The 25,263-nt window shown below is 46.5% G+C and overlaps 1 protein-coding gene across 4 annotated transcripts in view; it reads right to left on the reverse strand.

Moving 5' to 3' along the window:
- The window catches only part of NTF3 (neurotrophin 3), a 65,570-nt gene that overhangs the window by 25,803 nt on the left and 14,504 nt on the right, over window positions 1-25,263 (reverse strand). The window contains exon 1 of one of the 4 annotated variants that reach the window (XM_055281013.2): window positions 24,574-25,170. The exons of the other annotated variants lie outside the window; for them this stretch is intronic. Coding sequence (XP_055136988.2) covers window positions 24,574-24,753 — 180 coding nt within the window. The 5' untranslated portion in view covers window positions 24,754-25,170. Of the gene's footprint in view, window positions 1-24,573; window positions 25,171-25,263 lie in introns of those variants that run through there. 4 annotated transcript variants of the gene reach the window in all.

A 25,263-nucleotide genomic window follows, 5' to 3' on the forward strand; every position in this document is an offset into this window, starting at 1 on the left:
CGCTGGACAGGTATGGGCAGGCCGAGCAGAGGGGAAGGAGAGACAGTGCTGAATCCCACGTGAAGCCGCCACAGCAGAAATCTGGGAGAAGGCAGGGGGCACATTCACCCAGGGACAGGAACTGAAGAGGAGGGCATGGCCCCCTGCCCTGCAGCCATGGGAAGAAGAGGTGGCAGGGGAGACAGCAACAGGAACTACACGGATGGCTCACTCAGGTTACAGCCAGGACTGCAAGTGGAATGCCCCAGGAACACGGATATCCCCACTTCTGCCTCAGCATTCAGACTGCGACACAGGATTCAGGAATCAAACTTCAGTGTGAGGGGGTGTTTTCCTGCTGCAGAACGTGGATGTTCTAGACACTGCCTCCTGGAGCTTGTGGCAGTTAAGCTTCCTGCTCTTGGTGGAGATGAGAGAGAACTCCTGCCCTCGTATCAGAGAAAGGGAAGAATCCCAGCTGTAGAACTTCTTCGCATTCAAACCTCTAGGCCAGAAGTCTCTCTTAAAATGAGCTCAGGAGGCCGGGCGCAGTGGCTCATGCCTGTAATCCCAGCACTTTGGGAGGCCGAGGAGGGTGGATCACAAGGTCAGGAGATCAAGACCATCCTGGCTAACATGGTGAATCCCCGTCTCTACTAAAAATACAAAAAATTAGCCAGGCATGGTGGCAGGCACCTGTAGTCCCAGCTACTCAGGAGGCTGAGGCAGGAGAATGGCGTGAACCCAGGAGGCGGAGCTTGCAGTGAGCCGAGATCGCGCCACTGCACTCCAGCCTAGGTGACAGAGTGAGACTCCGTCTCAAAACAAAACAAAACAACAACGAGCTCAGGAACTCAGGAACAAGTAACAGTGTCAAAGGGAAACAGGGTCCCTCTCCCTCTTTTTTTGTATCAATACAGGGAATCTTACTGAATCAAATATGTGGGTAATTAAAAAAACAGTGGATGCCATAAGTCTAAAATTATCCCAAAATAAAAAAATTAAATGTTAACAAATACATAGTTCAAAAATTGTTGTTATTTTGAAATGTGAAAGAGAGACACATTCCATAAGATCTGTGACCTTCGAGGAAGGCTTGGTCACTGTTTCTACCTTTTTTCTTCATTCGGCCTTGCTGGTCAGGGTTAGTTCTGGATTAATCATGAATTCTTACGTCCATAGGTAACCTATATTTAAGTGAAGCTGTGCAATTTTCCCTATTAGGCTGTGCACTGTAACGATCGCTGTGCCCTGGAGACTGTCCACCGGCCCCACCGTGGTGACCTGGGCCCGTAAAGATGCCTGCCAGTGCAGTTCTGTCTTTCTCATGGGACTCTACGCAGGCCACCTTTCTGCCCCCACTTCTCTCCCTTCGCAGGAGGTGTCTAAGCTCTGCCGCCACCCCTCCAAGCCCTCCCCTTCTAGTTTGCTGTTTGGGAAAATGGCTCTCATGTCATCATGGTCTGACTCCTCCTGACTTCAGTGTTCAATGAATACAATTACATTTTTGGAATTCACAAAAACACTTTTCTCTCTTAAGTGCCCAGCTCTGGCAATTAAAAGCCACTACTTGCCATAATTTTCTGTTACAGATTTATAAGATGGATTCAGAAACTTCTTCCTCTCTCTTTTTTTTTTTTTTTTTTGGAGACAGGATCTCACTCTGTCTCCTAGGCAGGAGTTCAATGGCACAATCATGATGCAGCCTCGACCCCCTAAGCTCAAGCGATCCTCCCACCTCAGCCTCTCGAGTAGCTGGGACTATAGGCATGCAACCCCAAGCCAGGCTAATGTTTCTATTTTTTTTTTTTTTTTTTTTTTTTGAGACGGAGTCTCGCTCTGTCGCCCAGGCTGGAGTGCAGTGGCGCGATCTCGGCTCACTGCAAGCTCCGCCTCCGGGGTTCACGCCATTCTCCTGCCTCAGCCTCTCCGAGTAGCTGGGACTACAGGCGCCCGCCACCACGCCCGGCTAATTTTTTTTGTATTTTTAGTAGAGACGGGGTTTCACCGTGGTCTCGATCTCCTGACCTGGTGATCCGCCCGCCTCGGCCTCCCAAAGTGCTGGGATTACATGCGTGAGCCACCGCGCCCGGCCTAATGTTTCTATTTTTAATGGAGATGGGGTTTTGCCATGTTGCCCAGGCTGGTCTCTTACTCCTGGGCTAAAGCAATTCACCCGCCTCGGGCTCCCAAGGTGCTGGGACTACAGATGTGAGCCACCATGCCCAGCTGCTTTCTCTGTTCAAGGTGGTATCCCGCCTCCCCTCTGAGTGATGAGTGTTGATGACCCACTCGGTCGGGGGGAGATCATCCCTATCCCCTTGCAGAGTGTCCTGTGTCACTACATCCCAGCATAACCGGGGCAGCATCGGCGTCAGGCTGGTAGAATTCAGTGTGTGGTGAGTGTCCTGAGAGGCTACCATTAAGCTCTAAGCTACCGTTTCTTAGTTTACATCCATATTGTCTTCAGAGCCTCCATCAGTGCTTTCCCTGGGCTGCCTCATATCTTTTCTTTCAAATGCGAGAAAGGACTCGTAACAGCATAGGTATGAAGACTGCAGAGAAAACGCCGTGGTACTGGTGAGGAGTGTATCAAATGGAGAAGCAAATGCCCCTCACTGGATACAACTCCATTACCTGCCCTCAATTGATAACTAGTTTTTGGCCCAGAATTAGATAGCTGTTCTTGAAAAGTAAAAAAAGGCCCTAGTGTACTCACAATGAATCCAGTTTCGGTGATATGCATTAAGATACTGATTTGGAGGAAGATAAAAAGTAATTACAGGCACGGTGGAAAACATCTCTCTCTTTCAATACATCATATACATACATCCTGTGTAATATATACACATATATATGAGCACTTAAGTGTGTATATATAAAACAGCCTGAGGAGGTGGAGGACGCAGCATGAATCACACAACCAAATCAAGGCAGAGTTGATAGCATTGAACAGACTGTGATTATGTTGATTGAAACCAGATTTAAAGGACCTGGGGAATTTGTTTGGGAACAGAGAACAAGAGCAAAATATTCCCTCAGAGAGGAAATCTCATCAGAGGGAAAATGTGGGGGGTGGAGGGGCAGGCACGGTAGGGAGGTGGAGAGCGGTGCTTCAGGACAGAGTTTGGGGAAAGGGAATGAGAATTATTCTTTCTCCACTTTCAAGGGTGTCCAAGGACTACAGCACGACAAATCCAGGGGAGAAACTGATGGGACAAAGGGAAGGAGGGAGGAGAACAGGACAGGCAGCTGAGGAGGGCTGGTGTGTCTGTCGCTGTGCTGCAGCGCTGGGAAATACATTCATTCCGATTTGGAAATTGAACAGTGAAACACACCTCATCTTTGTCACAATTCAAGGATGGATGTTCATCATGTGTAGGTTTGAAAGAGGTAAGATTAATGGACAGGTCTAATAGGATGCATCAAAAGAATCTCTTTAGACACAGCCATGTGAGGAGGGGTGAGAGGAGGAGATGGAAACATCTGGCATTTGGCCGATCCCTTGGAGAAGAAATCGGCACATTCAGAATCCCACCCTTGTGAGCTAGCCAAAGCCACTGGCAGCTGTAGGAAGCACAGCCTTTCCGAGTGGCATGACTAAACCTCTCAGATATAGCACGAGGCCACACTCACCTGGGGGATGCCCATGTACGTCTTTTGAAATGACAGTGGCATTTAAAAAACAATAATCACAGAGAAGCAAGATTTTAGCACTCAGAGGAACTCTCAACTTTCACTTTATAGCTGAAGAAACCATGGTCCCAAAAAGTGCAGGGCAGCTGCCCAGGCCACACAGCCAGTTAATGCTCAAGCTGGAACTGGCTTTTGTGCCTCCAATTAAATAACAGTTTCTACCTGTTTTATCTTTCAAAATTTCTGCTGCTTTTGTAACAACTTTGTAACCCTCAATCGATCAACAAAATAATAAAAGACACTCAAGGGAATATGTCCAAAGAACAAGTTAGATATGGGGAGGAACACCCAGCACTCTAAAGATGTCTGCCTCCCAGGCACTAAGATGTCCACATCTGGGGAATCACTTCTCTTTTAATGCAATGCTATCATTCCCATCACTGACCTGTGGGCAGGACAGGAGAAGAGGTCTGATAAAGATCACAGAAACCAGCTCTTAAAATTTCCCTCCCATTGCCCCAAAAAGCGAGCTTGCAAGCTCCCGACTTTTATTTTTATTTTTTATTTTTTTGAGACAGAGTCTCGCTCTGTTGTACAGGCTGGAGTGCAGTGGCGCAATCTCGGCTCACTGCAACCTCCACTTCCTGGGTTCAAGCAATTCTCTGCCTCAGCCTCCCAAGTAGCTGGGATTACTGGCGCCCGTCACTACGCCTGGCTAATTTTTGTATTTTTAGTAGAGACGGGGTTTCACCATCTTGGCCAGGCTGGTCTTGAATTCCTGAACTTGTGATCCACCCGCCTTCGCCTCCCAAAGTGCTGGAATTACAGGCGTGAGCCACCGCACCTGGCCAAGCACCTGACATTTTAAGCGTACGAGGGAGAATTCACAGGGTTAGCAGGTCCCTGTTGCTTCCTCCCTTCCCTCACCCCTCCCATAAACAACACTAACAAGTACACAGAGTTCAGATTCGACAGTCAGTCTCAGGGCAGATGGCTGTCAGTCCCCCCCGGGAAACCCCGCCTACAGCATTTCTTGCCTGTTCATTTTGAAGTGGAGGAATTTTCATTTTCAAGTTTGAACAGGAAATTCTACTCAGGAAAGAATATAAAAAGCAAATAGTATTTTAGTGAGTAGGCAGTACTTTCTGGATATATTTCTTTATCACATTTGAGCAGATTTCGAGTTCCCATTTCCCCTCTTATCTCTTTGCTTGTCCCCCCTCAAGCATGAATGTTTGCACACACATGCCACTTCTGGGATGAAATGATGGCTAGGAAAGTCTGGATCAAAAGAAGAATTTGTCAGGAGAATTATGAGGGAACAAGAACTTGTTGTAGAAGACACCCTTGGGGCTGGCAGGACATTTTTATAGCATTATCCTTGCAGGCTGGTTTTAGAACTCGGCTGTACAAAATGGGACAGGCTGCAGTTCCATTTATACTCAGTTTACCTCTGGAAACAGCACGGAAGCAGAATGCCAATAGCTGCTGTCACCACAGTGCATCTCACTGTAGGATGCAGTGGACAGACTTGGGTTAGCCATTTAGGAAGAAGTTCCTAAATGACACTGAGAGGTCATGGAGCTGGCCTCTCCCAAGGATGGATGTAAAGCTCTGATGAGATGACAAGCTGGAGGCAGCTCAGCCTGAAGACTGTGCCAAGGGCTGCATGACGCCCACACATCCCTTCCAGGTTCCTTTTCTGGCCATCTTGGTCTGATATTCTTCAGGGAGGCTGAGACACATCGGGCATGAGTGAGGCTGAAAGTTGGGGACCTGCCTTTTAGTCCCAGCTCTACCACTTACACGTTGGGTGGTCTTGAGCAATTCCTATCAGCTCTCTGCGGCTCGATGGGGAGCTATAAAGAGAAGTTTCTGGTGGAAATGTTTCTTGGGTGGCTACTCCCGGTGCATGGTTCCATTAGTCAGGCACGGATGCTGCAGTAAGATAGATGCCAAGTCCTTGGTGGAGCTGCTGCTGCTGTGGTTTCCCTGATGGAGGAGCTCGGTAGGATCCCTGGCCTGGGACTCAGAGGATCCAGTTCCACCAGGTGAGCTGGATAGCACAGTGTGCTGGGGATGGGGGCCTGGAAATCAGAGAAGCTCAAAGCCTTGCGTGGCCATCGGCAGTCTGAGTGCGAGCCACATGATTTCTGTAAGCTTTGGGTTTGCCAAATGTAAAATCAGGCTACAGTTATGAGGAATAAATGAGGCATTTCATGATATATGCCTGCTGTGCACACTGCTTGGCAGGTGGGAGGCATCCAATAAATAGTAGTTCTCTTCATTTAGGAAAGTCCTACCTTTGACCTCAGTTTCCCACTGGTAAACTTCTGGGAAATAAACTACCTTCTCTGTGCTACATGTGAATGCTGTGCAGATGAAATAACACAAACACACGTTGTCATGGTGTTACTACCTGAGAATCCAGATATAAAAAACCTCATTCTCAGCAGCAGGAATCATTCCAGATCAAAGGTGTGTCAGCTGCCCTATTCTAGGCAACAGCCTGCAGCCAAAGTTCTCTATTGCCTTGAATCTGGCTCTCCCTGAAGCTGTCCCCAACAACCCAGCCCACAGTGGCCTCTCCCAACTCCAGAACCTACTGCTCTGGGGAGGAGGATGCTTCTCCCATGAAGTGGGGAGAAGCCCTGGACTGAGGGCGGGAGATGTGAGCTTGGACACATGGATTCACCTCTCTGAGCCTCAGCCTCCGCATCTGGAAATAAAGAGATAACAACACCTGACCTGCCTGCCTCAGGTGGCTCTTTTCAGTCTCTAGTGATAAAATGTGAATCTTAAATGGATGCTGAAGAGAAGAACGAAGAAGATGACCATGATGTCATTTCACATGTGAATGACTTGCCTTCCTAATGAGGCTGCCAGGTGTTCAGGTGCTCAGAAGTGAAGATCTTAACATAGTCTGGCTTCTATTCTTCATCTCTACCCTCCAACCCTGGGATGTAAACACCTATATCAAGCACATAGGACACTCAATAAATTCATATAATCATAATTGACTCATGTAATACTGAATTCATGTAAGTGCAAATAAGAGAGAACATGGTCACCGTGAGCCGTGATGACACAGAATCTTCTCTAGATCAGAGGTGCTGAAGCTTGGCCCTGCACCACACTTACCTTCAGCAGTCAGTATGCAGATTCTCAGGCCCCACCCAGGCTCACGGGATCATCGCCCTCAAGGGATAGGGCTCAGGAATCTGTGCAGATGCTCCTCAACCTATGACCCCTCCTAAGTTGAAAATACTGTAAGTCAAAAGTACATTTTTGATCGACAGTACCTTCAATTAATGATGGGTTTATTTCACATAACCTCATTGTATGTTGAGAAGCATACTGAATGCCCATCACTTTTGCACCATTATAAAGGTGAAAAATTGAAAGTCCAACCACTGTTAAGTTGGGGGCTGTCTGCATTCTAAAAAGTTCTTCCACAGTGACTCTGATAATCACCAGGTCTGGAAACCACTTCCCTGTCTACCTGTTAGCCTTAGATTGGCAGGCATCTCTACCCCACAAAAGCCCAGCGCAATGTCTAGCACACGAACCAGTCAAAAGTGTTTGCTGAACTGAACTGAGCTGAAATTCCAAGTTGGTGGTCCTGCAATATAGAATCTGTTGGGGCCTCTCAGATAGGAAGGAACAGTCACGCTGTCTACCTGCATCCCTTTCCAGGGAGTTAGTTACACCAGTGTAAAGGGTACTGGGCCAGTGCAGAAAAACAGACAAAGCACAGCTCAAGCCAAGTCCAGAATTGGCCCCCTGGCTTTTATTTTCATGTGGAAACAAATACCACTTTATTCCCACTCCCATTTCAAAGAGGAATGATAAAGAAATAAAAATAAATCACTTATTTATTTCATTATTATGCCAAGACATAATTCAACCTCCTAATTTCATAGATATGAAAACTGAAGCCCAGAGACAGGCAGTTGCTTGTCTAAGGTCACACAGCAAGTTGGTAACCCAGTAGTGTGGTATAATGGAAAGATGGCTGAACCATCTATGCAGTTATCTAAGTATTCTGCAGACACCATACTGGGGTCATTTTAGTACCGGGAAGCACCAGACTTCTGCCTCTAAAACCTAATTTCATCGTAAAGAAGAGTCCTTCTTCTTAGGCCACATCCTTTACATAAATCCATCCTTAAGAATTTGTACCCTTCAGTGCTCTTTTTCTCCATATCCTCATTCTTGTGGTTCCTTCTGTCTGTCCCTCCTACCATCCACCCCCAACCATCTCTGCCTATCCACCTATAACCCTGCTGCAAGACTGATCTCAAATGCCACAAAGGCTACCTCCTCCACGAAGCCTTTTGTTATCTGCCACCTTCGAACTCCCAGGATATTTTCATGATCTCTTTTGTAGCTCTTCTATTTTACCTTGTCGTTTGTGTATTTGTTTACCTCTCCTGACAGTTTCTAAGCTGTATGAGGGCAGAGATTATGTTTATACTGTTGGACAGAAAAAAAGATAGTTGATTCAGAAGGCACTATATGTATGATTTGAGAAAGGCATTTTGAAGTCACTGATATCTCGGGATATAAGAATTCATGATTTTAAGGATTTGATTTGCTCAAAACATGTTCTCTGGTGTTGCTGCTCTGAAAATAACCCTTTACTAGCCTGGAGGCAGGGTCCCATGCTAGTCTAATATTGTCTTGAAGAAGGCATCCCCTGGGATGCCCTGCAGACCACTTGCAGTCTTCCAACCCTGGATTGAGGTAATCTATGGTGAAACCTTTTCCAAAGAAGCCTGTCCTCCTGCCTGCAAATCATCCTAGCTTTCTGTCATCTCCATCAGTGAGAAACATTCTGAAAAGAGTCATATAAAGAGCTCTACCAAGACCTCTTTCCTGGCTCTCTTCAGTCACAGTGAAGCTGCTCTGGAGAGCCAAAAAGCTAAGGCAGGCCTGGCCTTGGCACATGGCTATGCATGCAGTGTGCGTGTAAAGAACATCCATCATGTCATAATACATGGGTGTTAACTCTGTCCTTCCAGGGTAACAAGGAAGCATTATACCAGTTCAGGAAAGAGAGATTTAATAAGCATCTTAAGAATGTGAAGTTAAAGTCAGGTAGAATTAGAGGGTCCAGCTGTTCTCCATCTGCCTTCACTGACGATGTTAAAAGAAGCAAAGGTGAATGAAATCCTATCTATTGTTCCATATCTGGGGTGTGGCATGATGTGTCCATGCCACTGCAAATTCATTCTTGGCTATCACTTGCTGGGTGCTTACAATGCACCAGGTACTATTCTAGGAACCATCACACAAATTATCTTACAAGTTACATATTATCTTACTGAATCCTTACCTCGAGCCTCTGTGGTAAGCATTATTTCTTATTATAGAGGAGAAAGCTGAGGTTAGAGAATTATTAAAATTAATTATTAATAAGTAGTAGGTCAGTAACTTGAATTCAGGTATTCTGACTCTAATCCTAATGTTCTTCCCATTAAACTAGAGACGGCAAATTGGTAATCCAAGTTCTAAATCAAATTAATTGGTATATAGCTACTTAGAGACCTATGTGGAGGATTAAAAAACCTTTGAAACTCAATGAGAGAGAGTGCTGTGATTGATTAGTGATGTCTGCTGTGGGCAAAGGCATGACAGTGGAAAAGAATGTTGTAATTGATTAGTGATGCCTACTGTAGGAAAAGATGTGAGAATGGCAGCACAGGTGCTGTATTTATTTGTGATCCCTGCACTAAGACATAATTCAATGAAAGAACAGGCTGTCCTGTGACAACATTTTACTACAAATCCAGTTTTCTACCACATTCTTTTCAAATTTCCCCATACACATCATACACATAACCCTTGGACATTTTCAACATTCTCTAGTTTTCTTTTCCAAGTCTTATGAGTTCTTCACATTTCTTTTAAATAGCTATTCCAAAATAAGAGTCATGGATCGGCATGGTTTACAGCCACAGGTTTCCCTTCTAAGGGCTTCTTCCTGTAGGCTGACCCAGTTCAACCTTCCTCATTATCCAGAGAGCTCCTTTGGGGACAGAAAACCTTCTCAATACATAGAGAGGGCATATTTTATATGACCCTTGAATACGCTTCCCTGGGACAATCATTACTGACAGAGGGCTGTTGCTGATGGAGCATGAAGAATGGAGAGGCAGGTGTATGAGGATATGGCGGGAGGGTGGTGAGGAGATGGGGATTGGCTTGGGGGTCAACAGGCAGAAAGTAGGCAGCTGAGAAGTCGCTTTCAGGGCTTAGGCAGGCCAGTGCAGAGAGCTGAGGAGAGCACAGAGAACATGGAGAATGACCAACAGCCCATGTAGCCAACCATTTAAAAACTAATAATAAAAGGAAAGAATAAGGGAAAAAATCTCTTCTTCACTTTAAGTCTGCTGTCTTAATCATCTAAGTCATCTGGATGTTTTGTGGCATGGAGGACTGACCACAGCTGAGAACCTAGAGACCAGATCCTACCCAGGGCCTCCTTTACAGCGATTAAACTCATATCAGACTATGCTGCACCTCCTGACAGCACAGACGTCATGCTTGGAGCAGCAACCCTGGGAAATGCTCATTGGGCAAATCAAGACCTTAAAAAATAATTCTGGTTCGCATATCCTGAAGCAATAATGACTTCAAAACTCCCTTCACATGTGATTTATACGTAAGTATAGTTCTCCCTTGAACCTACCCCCGCAATCCCACTCTGCACACTCCACCCAAATCCAAGTGGTTAGAAAGTCAATATTCATAGGCCCTGCTAAAAGGCCCAGATGGAAAAACCCTGGTCTGTATCAGGAGGAAAAGAACTGCTAACACCACCTGCCATTAAAATTCTCATACACCCAATTGTGCATAAATGCGAATGTGTGTGTGTGTGTTCCAAGATGTTCGAAGAAAAAAGGAGAAAAATTAATTAAGCCTACACCTCTCTGCCAAGGAATCAAATGCTCTCTGGGGCCTGGTATTAAGGCAAAGAAATGCAGTCTCACAGAGCTGCTGGTTCTGATCCAGTTTATTGTGGAAAGAGGGGAGAATGAGGTTAAATCTGGGATGGGGGCTCTGCTATTGACCTAGCTGGTTTGATTTTTGTTATCCCTGGGAAGGTGTCCCAGGTGGTGAAAGGGAATGTTCATTAAATGGATACCTATTCTATGCCAAGCAGTGGCACACATAAAACTAGAAAGGAACAGACAGAGATGGAGAAATTCCTTGGATGACTGGCCTTGTGGTGATAAAAGGATGAAAGCAAAGTTTCCCTGGAAGAAACTTAAAATGCATATTGCTAAGTGAAAGGAGCCAGTCTGAAAAGACTACACACTGTATTATTCCAACTACTATGATATTCTGAAAAAGACGAAACTCTAGACAGTCAAAAGATCGGTAGCTGCCAGGGATTGGTGGCAGAGGACGGAGGAGGGATAGGCAGGTGGAGCACAGGAGAGTTTTAGGGCAGTGAAACTATTCTGTATGCTATAATGGTGGATACATAACATTATGCATTTGTCATAACCCATAAAACTATATAACACAAAGAATAAACCTTAATGTAAACTATAGACTTAAGTTAATAATGATGGGCTAATATTTGCTCATTAATTGCAACAAATGTACTGCACTAATGCAACATGCTAATAATGGAGAAAACTGGGGAGTGAGGAGGAGGAGTTATATGGTAACTCTGTAATAGCTGGTTAATTTTTCTGTGAACCTAAAACTGTTCTAAAAATTAAAGACTATTAATTTTAAAAAATGAAAAGAGACTAGCTCTGCCTCTGTGAAGCCCCAGTGGGAGGGTGGTGAGGTGGGACCAGGAAAAGGGAAAACGCCAGAGGACAACCTGGCCCTTTAGGACAATTTGCAAATCAGGACGAGCATCTGGAATGGCAAATCAGATATTTTTTCAACGTCAGACTTAAAGGCATGAATCAAAAGCACAGACCTCGCATGCTAGAGAAGAAAGAACTGGAGGCCAGAGACCCCAAAGAGAAAACAGCTGAAGGAACGCAGCCCCTTGAAGGTCCTGCTGATAAAATCTGCTCTGGGACCAAGGCCTTTTCCGGGAAACAACAGCCACAGCACCTTGATAACCTGAGTCTAGGACATCCGCTGAGCTCTGGCCTTTTCTCTCTCGTATTGCAACTGCAGGCGTAAAGAAATGGAAATGAAATTTCACAGCCAGGCAATGATCCAATATGCACGTTCCTCCCTGAAGATACTTGAAATAAGAAAACAGCACAAGAGAAGATGAAATCTGCTTATAAGACCCCTGGGGAATAGCCTCTTGCTGGGGTGTGAAGGGAAGGAGGGAGTGCAGTGTATCACCCTAGCAGGGGAGCAACGGCAACATCTTTGAGAGTGAAGGACAGATGTGTCTTTAACTGGGGGACCTGGGGACGGACACTGAGCCTTGAGCTTCCCAAGCCCTCTTCTCAGACACTCTTCCGCTGGCAAGAATTGGCTGCCTCTGGGTATAGGGGTTTCCAAGAAACTTTATCAGGGTCAAGGAGGAAGGGTGTGGTTGGCCTCCATCCTCTGACGTCATCTCATTTGAGAAGCCAGAAGAGGAAGAGAAGATGAGCTCTCAGTACAGAAAGAACAGGTTTTAGTGAGCCAAACCAGGCATTACCTTTGGGAGGAAGTAGAACACAACTGCAGTGCTCACCAGGGGAAAAACGGAGACAGAAAGGAAAGCCAATCAGCAAGGAGTAAGCTCCAGGCTTCGCTGTTACAGTCAAACCTGCCCGGCCCCCAGTTCTAGGGCAAGTGGGATTTTCCATGGCACGTCAAGAGTCTAAACTAAACAGTGAGTTACCATGCTATAAAATAGAAGAAGGGTTTGGGCATGCCCATGTGAGTGAGCAAGGTTGTCTGTCAATCTGTGTGTGCACGTGTGTGTGTGTGTGTGTGTGTGTGCGTGTGTGTATGTGTGCTCGCTTTCCCTACTTACTGGCCACAGAGAAATAAGGACCAGTTTGTCTACCTGCCAAAATCATTTCAGAGCTTGTTTAAAGGACTTTCAAAGAAGGAATAAGCTCCGTGTGGGAAGGGATTAAACCTCATTCAACTTTTTGCCTTGTTGTGTGGCATGGGATAAACATTTGCCAAAGTGAATGAGGGTTAGTCACCTGTTCTGGGAATTCACAGTGCCACCCCAAGGAAGTTTTTTCCTTAATCCCAGCTCTGATCTTTGATCTTATTCCAGATTTCTGCTAGACAAACACCTTTTGTTTTCACTTATTCATTCATTCATCAACTTTCTATTGGCTGCTTATTATAAGCCAGACACTGTCACGTGTGGTTTGGAATGCTACTAGGAACAAGTGGGAATTGTTCCTGCCTTCAAGAAGTCCAGAGTCTCTTGAGAAAGGTGTTGAATCAGGAACTACAATAAGCAATGCTGGGTGCTGAGGATGCTGCAGCATGCAATGGGAGTGCGTGATAGGGAGCCCCAGAATACAACAGAGGACCAGGGGCAGCCTCCCAGAGGCAGTCATGCTCAAGTGGCCACTGCTGCGTACTAACAGTCAGGCAAGAAAGGCGTGGTGGCAGGGAAGAGGAGAGCTGCAGCAGTGGGAGCAAATACCCAGGTGCTGTGGCTCAGAGGCCAGAAGGTGCATTGTGCATTCTGGGAAACAAAAACAGCAAAACCCAGGATGGCTGGTGCATGGGGTATGAGTGAGAGAGAGGTGGGGAGAGTGTGAACAGTGTTGAAAAAACAAGGACTCAGAGGCACTGGAGAGCCATTGTAAGATTTCAAGTAGAAAAATGACCCAATTAGCTTTGCGAATTGTGGAGGATGGCAAGAGACCATGGTGGTTTTGATGAGCGTAGTGGCAGTGCTGATGAGGAGGTCTGGACAAACTCCAGAGGCATTGTGGAAGTTAGAATGATGAGGACTTGGGGGCTGCCTGATCCTGCGGATGACAGAGAGACAAGCTGAGGTGACTTCCAAGTCTCTGACTGGACCACACACTGGAGTCGCAGGTGGTTCCATTTACTAAGGTGAAAAACAATGGAGAAGATTCACTGGAGTTGGGGAAGTTCGGGGCACAAAAGGAGCCCCTGTTCAGCTTAGCATCATACACTGAGTTTAGGAGCCTACAGAGACATTTGGGGTATCTATAGGGAAGCTGGATATATGGGTCTGTAGCTAACACAAAGTAACTGTGTATTTGAGATATGATATACGAGCCCTGGGATGCTTAGAATAGGCTATGGAGAGTGTATGGAGAGAGGAGAATCCAGGGCAGATAAAGGAGGAAAAGTCAGCTAAGGACAGTGTGCAGAAACAACCACAGAGGTAGGACAAAAACCAGGATGCCGTGGTATCCTACCAAGGAAAGAGAGATTCAAGAAGGAAGACATCATGGAAGGGCCAGGCAAGACAAAGCCAGAGAAGGGTCTGTGATAAGGCAATGGCGGACGCCAGACTGCAAGGGGTTTAAGCATTGAACAGGAAACGAGGAAATGGAGCCTTCACTAAAGAAGTTAGGTGTGAAGAGGAGGAGACAGTCAAGGTAGGAGCTGGAATGGAGGAACAGAGGAACATCAGTGGCCACCAGTCACAGAACCCTGAAACTTCCTGGCAATGACAAGATTCGGTTAGTTTCTAACTTCTGACCATGTATACCTCAAATCCTAATATGCATGACTTTATACAGTTGCTGCTCTTTCTGGAATGCAAAACACTTCCTGTTTCCTCTTTGTTCTCGTTTTATCCTGTGCAGCAAAAGGAGCGAGATGTTACGTTCTGCCTCTTCTGGATGAGCAAACCCAGGCACAGACCGTGTCTGCTCTGTGAGCCTGTGGACCTGTGGACGGGCAGTGGAGATGGGAGGCCGCTCTGCAGGCCCCATGCCTCCCTCAGCACCTCTCTCATACCTGCCCCTGCGGGCCACTCAACACACTCATGGTAGCTACACAGCAGTCATGTAGGGACTCTGGGTCAACTCGGGCCCAAATCACTTGACCTACGGGAGCTTGCTCTGCTTCCATGTCTATTCCAGGAAGCCTGGTAAAAGTCTTGGCAAATATCAGAGCCCAGAAACAGAATCTGGTCCTCGTCATCCCATCTGTGCTGAGCTGTGGGAGGGAAACTTACACAAACCTCCCCTCCCAGAGCCAGACACTCAGCAGAGCTCCGACCCTGAGTGCCCGCTCCAGGGGCTGGGAGTGGGGGAAGAGGGCCCCCAGGCCTCACAATCAGGGCTGCAAACAGAATGCAGACTCTTTCTCTCCTCTGTCCCAAGAGCTCTCCGAGGAGCCAGGTCCACCGTGCCTGAGGTGGTTAGGTGCCATTGGCCCCACAAGTGGGGATGGATTAAAAACTCTTGGCTGGGTTCCAACTGGGTCTGAGGGGTACACGGCTCCCAGGGTCCCACTGATTTCTGGGGTGAGTAAAGGAAGCTAAAGGCTGCTGCAAAAATCACAAAAGCAGGCTACCATCCATTGGTTTTTCACTCATCAATCAATGCGATTCTATGTGATTCTCAAAAGGGCTGTCACTGCCCTACTAAAGGGCATTTGGAAATGTGTCAAGGTGTTTCTGGTTGCCATGGTGACTGGAAGGGGATGATGCCACTGGCATTTAAAGCTTGCAGTGCATCCTGTACCACTAAGAACCATCCCAGCCCAAGTGACCAGTGCTCCTGCTAAGGAAAGTTCAATCTCAGCTGACGACTGACAGCCCACCATTGACTGGAGGTCCCGGCGTGCTTGGAGGAAGAAGTTACAGATAAGCAAACATTTGCCTCTCCTGCCCCAAACATGCCCTCCTTTTTCTCTAGTGGCCCACACAGCTGTGAGGGTTATTTGGGCTGGGGTGGGCGATCATGACCCCCAGCCTGCCAGAGAATATCTTGCTTTCTCAGACTCTGTGGACTGCCTGATTCTTACCATTGACCTTCACTCCTGACACTTCTCCCTGCGTATCCCTCACCATCCATGAAAGGCACTTCAGTCAAAAGAAGGATAGAGCCAGCTCCTTGCAAGGCAGCATCTTGGAGTCAACAGCATGTTCCTGACCAGCTGCTGTGTGCCCTGAGTAAGACATGAACTTCTCTGAGCCCCTGTCCCCAGCACCCATCTAAACAGGGAATAGACCTTTGTCTCTCACTGTCAAGGGTGCAGGTGGGCTATCCTGGAGGATATGAACAGGAATTGGGGCCCCTTCAATCACAGGGGCTGTGTGTGTGTGTGTGTGTGTGTGTGTGTGTGTGTGTGTGTGTGTGTGTTTTGGGGAGGGGTTACTGAGGCCAGATGGATAGGGGGCTGTAGGCTCTGCTAGGACAGGACTCCTGGAGTCCAAGGGGAGGCCAGTCCCAGGCACTTCTGCCCCAAGCCCTGACTTGCATGCATCGTCCTCCTGCCTCCTGGACAGCTCACAACACCTAACCCAGGCAGTCATGGGTTATGCTCAAGAAGCTTGGCATAAGCCTCCCAGAGCTGACAACGATCGAAGACAGATGAATGCCGTCAAAGAATACTAATGGGGATCATGAAAAGGAGTAGCACGCTTGCGTGTGCAGAGAGACAGGAGCTGGGAGGGGAGCAGTGGAAGCTGTTTCAAGAGGGCAGGCACACAGCAGATGTGAGCCGCATGACCCTGTGGGCAGGGCAGCCCCACTGGAAGATGTTTCCACAAGAACAGGGGCTGTGCTCGCTGCAGGAGGCCAGAGCCCAGTGCTCGCATTTGCTCCACACATTAGGCTCCAGCTGAGAATGCTGTTCTGGCCAGGAAGGGATCCTAGAGAGCACCCATCTACCTCCCAATCTTGCCTACAGAGAAACTGAGGCCCGGAGAAGTTAAACGCCTAGGCCACAGACATGCAGCCTCGTGGCAGGGCCAGGGCAAGAACTCCTGGCTGCCAAGCAGCCTTCTGCACCTCCCCACCAATGCGCCGCTCTGCTCGCTATACCTTCCTGTCCTCTCTGCCTTCCTAGGCCCTCTGCTTTCCAAGACCCTCCGTCTACTCCCCCTTTGTCTTGCCACTGTCCTCCTTGCTTTCCCTGCACAGCTCCCAGAGATTCCCAAATTGTTGGAAGAGCAAGGCAGGCATTGTGCTAAAAACATAAAAAGCTGAATTGAGCCAAGGAAAATGAGATGCTTTCCTCCCATGTTGTTATTGTCGCTGGCGTGGACAGAGACCCCACATGGGGGCCCTGCCCCTAGGCCTCCTCACCCCAAAGAGAACTATGTGTTAGCACACAGCTCACCCTGCACTCTGTGGGTGTTTGGAGGAGTTACAGGTGCCCAACATCTTTCCTTCCCATTATGGGCTGAATTGTGTCTACCACCAAGATATGCTGGAGTCCTAACCCCCTAGTACTTCAGAACATGACCTTATTTGGAAATAAGGCCTTTACGGAGGTAACCAAGTTAAAATGAGATCATTAGGGTAGACCTTAATCCAATTGGGCTGACATCCTTATAAAAAGGGACATCTGAACACAGACATGCACAGAGGGAAGACAGTGTGAGACAAAGGAGAGAGCTATATGAAGACACAGGATTTGACAGATGCATCTATAAGCCAAGAAATGCCAGAGGCTACCAGAGGCTAGGAGAAGGCGTGGGGCAGCTGCTTCCCTGGGCCTTCAGATGAAACACGGCCCTGACCGCAACCTCGATCTTGGACTTCTGGCCTCCAGAACTGTGAGACAATACGTTCCTGCTGTGCTAAGCCACCCAGTTTGTGGTGCTTTGTTACGGCAGCCCCAGGAGACTCATACGCTTCCCAACTCTCAGGGGTAGTCTTAGGCTACCTGCCGTGCCCAAGGGCCTCACTCTGTTGTCTACAGGAGACAATGGAAGGTTGTGTTTTTGTTAACCTGCCACAGGGCACAGGCCAAATCATGTAAACCTTGGATCAAAAGAGCTCCTGGAATGTGTCTAGGAAACTCGAACTCTACCCTACGCAGTTTTCCAACATTTTCCTCCCTCCTCCCCCTCACTAAGCCCTTCAGAAAGGCTTGGTTGCCGGGCCATTCCTGGTCTGCTGGGCCAGGGAAACCTTCACGACAGATGGCCTCCGTCTGTGGTCAGCTGGCGAAAAGATCCGGAACAAGTGGGAAGCATGAAGGGGCATGCGACTAGGCAAATGCGAGAAGAAAATCCTCTTGCCACCCAAAACATCTGTTGGAAGAACAAATACAGCTAAACATGGATCAAAGAGATTTCTAAGCAACAGAGAGAACAGTTTTACAATGCAGCGCACAGATAAAGCCAACTGGAAAAGCTGCCGACCAGGTTCCGGTTCTTCCCAACTGGAACAAATGAACTGATAAGGAGAGAGAGTCCAACAGGGATGGGAAAGAGAAGTGTGCATATGTGGGCAGATCTGGAAGCCAGAGGAAAGCCTACACTCTGTACAACAGCAATGTTCTTAGGGAAGGGGAGGCAGGAGGCTAGGAAACACTGAAGGTGAAGAGAGCTGGTATCAGGGACTGGAAAAAAGTCTTTGCAGGAAGTCACACGTACACCACAGTGCTAAATATGCTTGCAACAGGCTTTGAGAGTCAAAACAGTAGGAAAATATGTATCAAAAATGTTCATTATTGTTATTAATTTATTCTTTTCAAAATTAATTTAATACACCATGTATTAAATGCTTCATATACGCCAGGCATTGTTCTAAGCATTCTACTTGTGTTCATATAATCCTCATAAAATCCCGTAAGGCAGTTACATTATTATCCCCATTTTACAGATGAGAAACTTGAGGATGATGGATGTGTAAAGGATCTTACTCAGTCACCTGGCCAGTAAGTGATGGAGCTGGGATTCACAGCCAAGTCAGCCTGGCTTCTGCCTTACAGTTCTTTTCCACTGCACTGCATGAGATGTGCACTTAGCTGTAAGGTCGGGGTGGGGAGTAGGAAGAGAAAATAGAAGACCATTCCGAAAATTAGACCGAGAAAGCACATACGCTTAGCGGATCAGCTAATGAAGCAAAGGGGAGGTGACAGTCTTTCTCATAATCCTGAGTGCTCTTCCCAAGGCTGCCCTAGGTGGGGGGATGCGTGAGTACACACGGACCAGCCAGTGTGCCTTTCTGCTATCCTGTGGTAACCATCAGCCCTAGCTCCCCACTCAGAGCTGTCAGAGCTTTCAAGAATAAACCATCTTTCTTTAAAATGTGAACATCTTTAAGCTTGGAAAGGTAACTTCTGGAAATCTATTCTGAGAGAATAGCCAGATATGTGTATTCAAATGTATGTACAAGGAGGGCAACTGTAGTATAAAAAGTGTGACCAAAATGAAAATGTGCCACAGAAGCAAAATGGTTAAAGAGTGGTACGTGATGGAATATTATGCAGTGAAAAATCATCTTATGCAAGAATAATTAAAGACATGGAGAGGGCCGGGCGCGGTGGCTCACGCCTGTAATTCCAGCACTTTGGGAAGCCGAGGCAGGTGGATCACGAGGTCAAGAGATCGAGACCATCCTGGGCTGACATGGTGAAACCCTGTCTCTACTAAAAATACAAAAATTAGCTGGGTGTGGTGGCGGGCGCCTGTAGTCCCAGCTACTCGGGAGGCTGAGGCAGGAGAATCACTTGAACCCAGGAGGCGGAGGTTGCAGTGAGCTGAGATTGCACTGCTGCACTCCAGCCTGGCAAGAGAGTGAGACTCCATCAAAAAAAAAAAAAAAAAGACATGGGGAGATATGTACAATGCAAAAATGACTGGAAAATGCCAGGTAAAAAGTGTTTATATTGTATGGTGAGCCCCTTATTTATAAAAGGGAGCTGGGCATGATAGCTCACACCTGTAATCCCAGCACTTTGGGAGGCCGAGGTGATAGGATTGCTTCGGGCCAGGAGTTTGAGACCATCCTGAGTAACACAGTGAGAGCCCGTCTTCACAGAAATTGAAAAACTAGCCAGGAATGGTGATGCATGCCTGCAGTCCTAACTACACAGGAGGCTGAGGTAGGAGGATCGCTTGAGCCCAGGAGTTGGAGTTTGCAGTGAGTCATGATTGCCACGCCACCACACACGAGTCTAGAAGACAAAGTAAGATGCTGTCTCTAAAAATTAAAGTAAAAAAACAAAAATAAAGGAAATATATATATATACAGACACAAAAACAAAGACACACAAACACACGCGCACACAGAGAAAGAATGTCAAAGGGTATTGATGGTATTTCTGGTCATTGTTTTGCTCTTTTCTTTCCCCATTTTCTTAACTCTCTATGTTGAACGTACATGAGGACAGATATTTACTTCATAATCAGAAAGAATGTTGTATGTCATCACTACTTCCGGAAGTACCCCCAAAGGCTTAGCTTTTATCTTTCTACTTCCCACTTGCTGGGTGCAAGAGTGTGGTACTTCTGGCAGCCTCAGTCAGTTCTGCGGTACTTGTTTGGCTTTAAGCTTAATCTAAGCAAAGCCAAAAATCTTGAATTAAGGAGGCAAATGCTTTGTGTTTCAGATTAGATTAAAAGAACTAAATATATTAACTATACCTGCCGATTTAAAGGCTATGGTTAGGAGGCACAGTAGGATGAAGCTACCATGCAGAGGGGTACAATCCCATAAGGTAGTTCATTATATTATCCCCATTTTACAGATGAGAAACTTGAGGTAGGTCACTGCAGCCATGCTTAAAATTACAGCAAGAAGGTGTAAGGCACTGGAGAGCGATTGAAGAAAAGGAAAATGATTTAAAAATCAACAAGAAGGTAGTGTGGGATAGTGGTTAGGACTGTCTGGACTCTGGAATCAGAAAAGAATCATCCTAAGCTTGGTGCCACCACTTCCTAGACATTTAACCATGGATGAGTTACTCAGTCATTTGAAAAACCTTTACTAAGTAACTACCGGGTGCCACATAGTAGTCCAGGTGCTAGAGATACAGCAAGGAAGCAAGGATACAAAAAGCCCTGTCCTCATAGAATTTACATCATAATAGAAAAATCAGATCATACATTAGAAAAACAAGCACAGCATAGTTTCTCAGATGATCTTAGGTGCAATGTAGAAAATGTGTGGAAGTTTCAGTTGCTTTGTCTGCAAAAATGAGATAATGAAATTGCTATTTCATTGAGTATTGTGAGGATTCCTGAGATCACGTACAGAGGGCTGAACACAGTTCCCAATTCAATAACTCTTAATCAGGACCATTATTTTGAGTGAAGAGGGCCAAATCTATTCTTGTTGTCTGAGTGACAATGCAGGGCAATTTAAAGAAACAGCTGCAACCATTCAGAAGTTGTGGAGGTAATGTGATGGGGAAAAATTAAACCAATAGCACTGTAGCAGGGTCTTGAGTTTCCTAATGGCTAAAACAAGGAGCAAAATTCTCTTCACTTTGGGGCTTATCCAACCCTACAAGAAGTCAGAGAAATCCCCAGACATTTCTGTCATTTAATAAAGGCAATATCTGCTCCTCTGGTATCTCCACTCCAGTGGGATTTAACAAGGTACTAAGTCTGGGTTTCACCTGTTCCCATGCTGCGCCACCATGATTTCCTCTGCCACGTTTCTCTAAGGTTGTCTAGACACCAAACCGTGTTCTTGAGAGGCCCAGAGGAACAGCTGTCTGTTGCTCTTCTAGAACCACACATTTTGGATCTCTGGGAGTCAAGAGATTAGTTAAAGTACTGGAGTGGAGCCAGACTACAGACCCCAATGCAGAGTCCCAGCGAGGCTTTGGGGACAAACCCCAGAATGCAAGCTACCTCTGATCCTTGCCCCAACCTCTAGGCCGGTGGCCAATGATTCTCCAAGGGAAGGCAGAAAAAAAAATGATACTCTGGTTAAGCAGAAGAAAAAACTTTCCAGAAGTCATGGTTTATAAGTCTTGGATTCCTGCCTCCTGGAGGAGAAGAAATCATCAGAGGCTAAGAAAGGGCACAAAGAGAGATATGTGTATATTTGTATGTACACGAACCAGCGAATGCATGTGTGAGAATGTTCAAAGTGACTAAATGCAGGACTGAAATCAGATGGAGTATCCTGGGCTTTCACAAACCAGTAGCTTACTGTTGGAGGACCTCAGAGGGGCTAAGTGATTTGTCTGCACTTGACACCAAAGAGGATGGCTTGTTAGCGCTTTTCTTACTCTCGCAAGGCCAGGTTTGGCAGAGCTCTGTAAACTTGGGAGGCAGGAATGTTAGGGGTTTTCTCTGAAGCCCTGCCCATACTCCAGGTAAGTCGTTTCTTTGCTAGGGCTGGGATGGCAGCAAAATAGCAAAACCCATATCAAATACTAAATTCAGAGAAATCGTTGGGAAGGCTGTATCTCGAGCACTACAACCTGCAAAACGTAGAACCCCAAGAGATGAAGCACAGTGTTAAACAAAGAACAGGGGAAGTTTCCAAAAAGTTCAAAGAACAAACTGAAAGCAAGAAAAAAGGAGAAAAGCCATGAGAGTGAGCAATAGGCTTTTTCTCCCCAAACCTCGATGCCCTGGGAGGGGCTGAGGGAAGCTGCCCTGAGACAGAACTCCTATTAATGCCCTTCGCGCACTCCCTCCCTTTCAGGCGTACTGGTCAAGCTCCGGACACGCCACGCTTCTTTCTACCCCTGTGCTGTCTGTGCTATCCCTATCCCTTCAAATTGTTTACCCGATCCAGGGCTCTCCTCAATCACCCATCAGAAGTCTTAGGAACTCCAGGTACCCTCTGTGTGTTACATTCCGTGGCGCTAGTCATTTCCATCTTGAGTGTTATTCAGTAGGGGTCGTCTTATTTCCCTACATGTACTGTAAGTTCTTGGAGGTGAGGAACCGTGCATTTTTGTATTCCTCTCCAGCACAGAACACCATACCTTACCATATCAAGAACTCAGAAGCGTGTTGCCGAATGAGTGGTTTTTTTAGAAACAGAGCTTATGCCCATTAAGTCACTGGGCAGAGTTCATTTTTCACATTAGATAAATGAAGCATGCTGAACATTCTATTTTTCTTTCTCTTGTGCTTCCAGTAACAGCACACACAGTTCTCTCAGAAACTGTAAAGTCAGTCAGCTCTTTCCGGCAGGCTTAGGAATCCAAGCACAATGGGATAGCTTCCTTCTGGGGCTTTGATTGCTCCTTATTCCATTATATCTTTCTTTCTGTCACTTTCCACCACTCATCCGTTAGCAAGTCCTTCCAGCCCTACTCCCAAAACAATGTAACAAAAAGTACATTTAAAATAAAATTATCACTGTCTAGGTTTGACAATAAGAAGGGGGACTTTCATTGGCTAGAAGCTGTGAGAAATTCCTGAAAGAAGGTAAACATTCAGGACACGAGACTGCAGATAAAAAGCTAAAGCCAAGCACGGAAGCCACATCCGAGGCATGTCGGAGAATCTGTCACAGAAGATAAACTGGCAATAAGAATTAGCAACCACCCAACTCAGAAGAGCCAGCACCATGAAAAGAAACAGCAAATTCCACCAATAGAAAAGCCCAAGCTTAAAGAAGAGGTGAAAACAGCAATCAGAAAGGAGTGTCAGTATTTAATAATCTCAAAGACATAAAGCACCGTATCTACAAAATGGGAATACGGATGTTTCCAGGGTATTTTCATAAATGAAGTAAACAAAAAAGGCAGGGGACATTGTGGTAGGGGAATCTATTAGATTTGCAACCAGATCCATTCTCACGTAAGAGGAGGAGCGCTATTTCACAAATACAGGTGCAAGTGCGTGCAGAGTTCATCAAGAGCCGCTGGGGGTGAAGTAGGTGACTGGGTTGGCAGAAGTGTGGGCAACCCATGCTGAAATAAACCCAGGTTTCCTGGACACCATTTTTACTGCGCAGTGCGTGCCCATGTCCCTCACTGAGCTACCCTGAGTCTCTTATCCCAAGATAACATTATCAGAAGTAAGTAGGCTGATACATTGTTATTCTTTCAAGCCAGCGCTGTAACATTTCTTCCCATTTCTTTTTTTTTTTTTTTTTTTTTGAGACGGAGTCTTGCTCTTTCGCCCAGGCTGGAGTGCAGTGGCGCAATCTCGGCTCACTGCAAGCTCCGCGTCCCGGGTTCACGCCATTCTCCTGCCTCAGCCTCTCCGAGTAGCTGGGACTACAGGCGCCCGCCACCACGCCCGGTTAATTTTTTGTATTTTTTTTTTTTTAGTAGAGACGGGGTTTCACCGTGGTCTCGATCTCCTGACCTTGTGATCCGCCCGCCTCGGCCTCCCAAAGTGCTGGGATTACAAGCGTGAGCCACCGCGCCCAGCCCATTTCTTCCCATTTTTTATGGTGCTTCCTCAAAGTTCCCAGAAACAATGTCTGGGGAACACCTAGGTGTGGCACTGTCTCGTCAGGGAACATTATCCCAGCCTGACTTGGAGAAGAGCCAAGGTATTCCCAACAGAGCAATGTGCTATTCGCTTAGGAATGTACCAGTTGAAACCATAACATATATTTGTAATTTACAGCTTGGCAAGCACCATCCTATGCATCTTCTCACCTGAAACCCCACATTAATTGTGTTAAGTAGGTAGAGTTTATGATCCCACTTTGCAAAAGAGGAAACTAAGGCTTTGAGAGGTTGTGCCTACAGTGATTGACAGAAATAGAACTAGAACTTGGTTCCTACTGCTTCAAGGTTAGTTCTCTCTCTATTTCGCTGTAATGGTGCCTAGCTCTAAGGCAGAAATAGCCTGAAGAACATTTTTCCTTAAATGTGCATAATCCCATAGGGGAATTATTGAAGGATCACTCTTAACCCCTCCTTCAGTCATTGTACCTAACAGTCCTTAATACAATAGTAAACTTTTTACTCAATTCACGATCTCTTGCAAACATGTTCTAGATTAGACTTTGAAAAACAATAAATTGCCCAGTGTCCATACATAAATGCTTCTGTTCATCGCTCTTCTCCCTCCTGGAAATATTACTGTCCCTTAATCAAAAACCAAAAGCTACAGCTGAGGGTGATGCTGTGTATTTGGGGTGGGATGGGGTGATGGTGGCAGGTACACGTAGCCAAGAGAGACTTACTTACCTGATAGACACAGAGACAGGCCTGTGTTTTTCTGCTTCCACTGCTCTTGGCAGGGCTTGTCTCTGTGATGTACAGTTCACGTAGTGGTACTTGCTGCAGAAGAAGCCTGTCTCCACCCGCCTGCCCACCTCTGCAGATCATGGTTGTCTCACTACCCGGCCTGCTCTCTCTGGCTACCATCCGGTCCTCGCCTCAGGTCGGCGTGGCTCATCCCAAGCATTATGTTGCTAGACTACACATAGGCCACTCAGCAGTCTGGAGAATCCCAAGTCAAAGCTCTTACCGAAGCGTGCACTTAGCAATGGGTGCTAGACATCCGGCTCCAGCATGCCTGAGAGCATACATAGTAATATCTTTTGCAAAAGTTGTAAATGAGAAACCCAGGGATTGCAATAATTCCATATGGTCCACTCTACAATTTGGGAATATATGGTTGGAAACTTAACTTTTTCAGGTCTTGTTTTTTTTAGCCTCCTTCTCTGAACCTCTACTGCAAGCCATGGCTTCCTAACAGGGAAATGGCAAGGAAGAGAACAACTATTTTCTCAATATAAAGGCCTGTTGGTTAAAGCATGTCCTCAGCTTGGGCCTCCTGGAAGGACCAGCCCAAGATTGCTGAATCCTACAGAACAGAGAGAGGGAATAGGTGCTTTCCTTCCCATTGAGCCATCAGTGCCAGAAATCAGCAGC

This window comes from Symphalangus syndactylus, chromosome 5 (assembly GCF_028878055.3).
Source record: "Symphalangus syndactylus isolate Jambi chromosome 5, NHGRI_mSymSyn1-v2.1_pri, whole genome shotgun sequence".
Taxonomy (NCBI): domain Eukaryota; kingdom Metazoa; phylum Chordata; class Mammalia; order Primates; family Hylobatidae; genus Symphalangus; species Symphalangus syndactylus.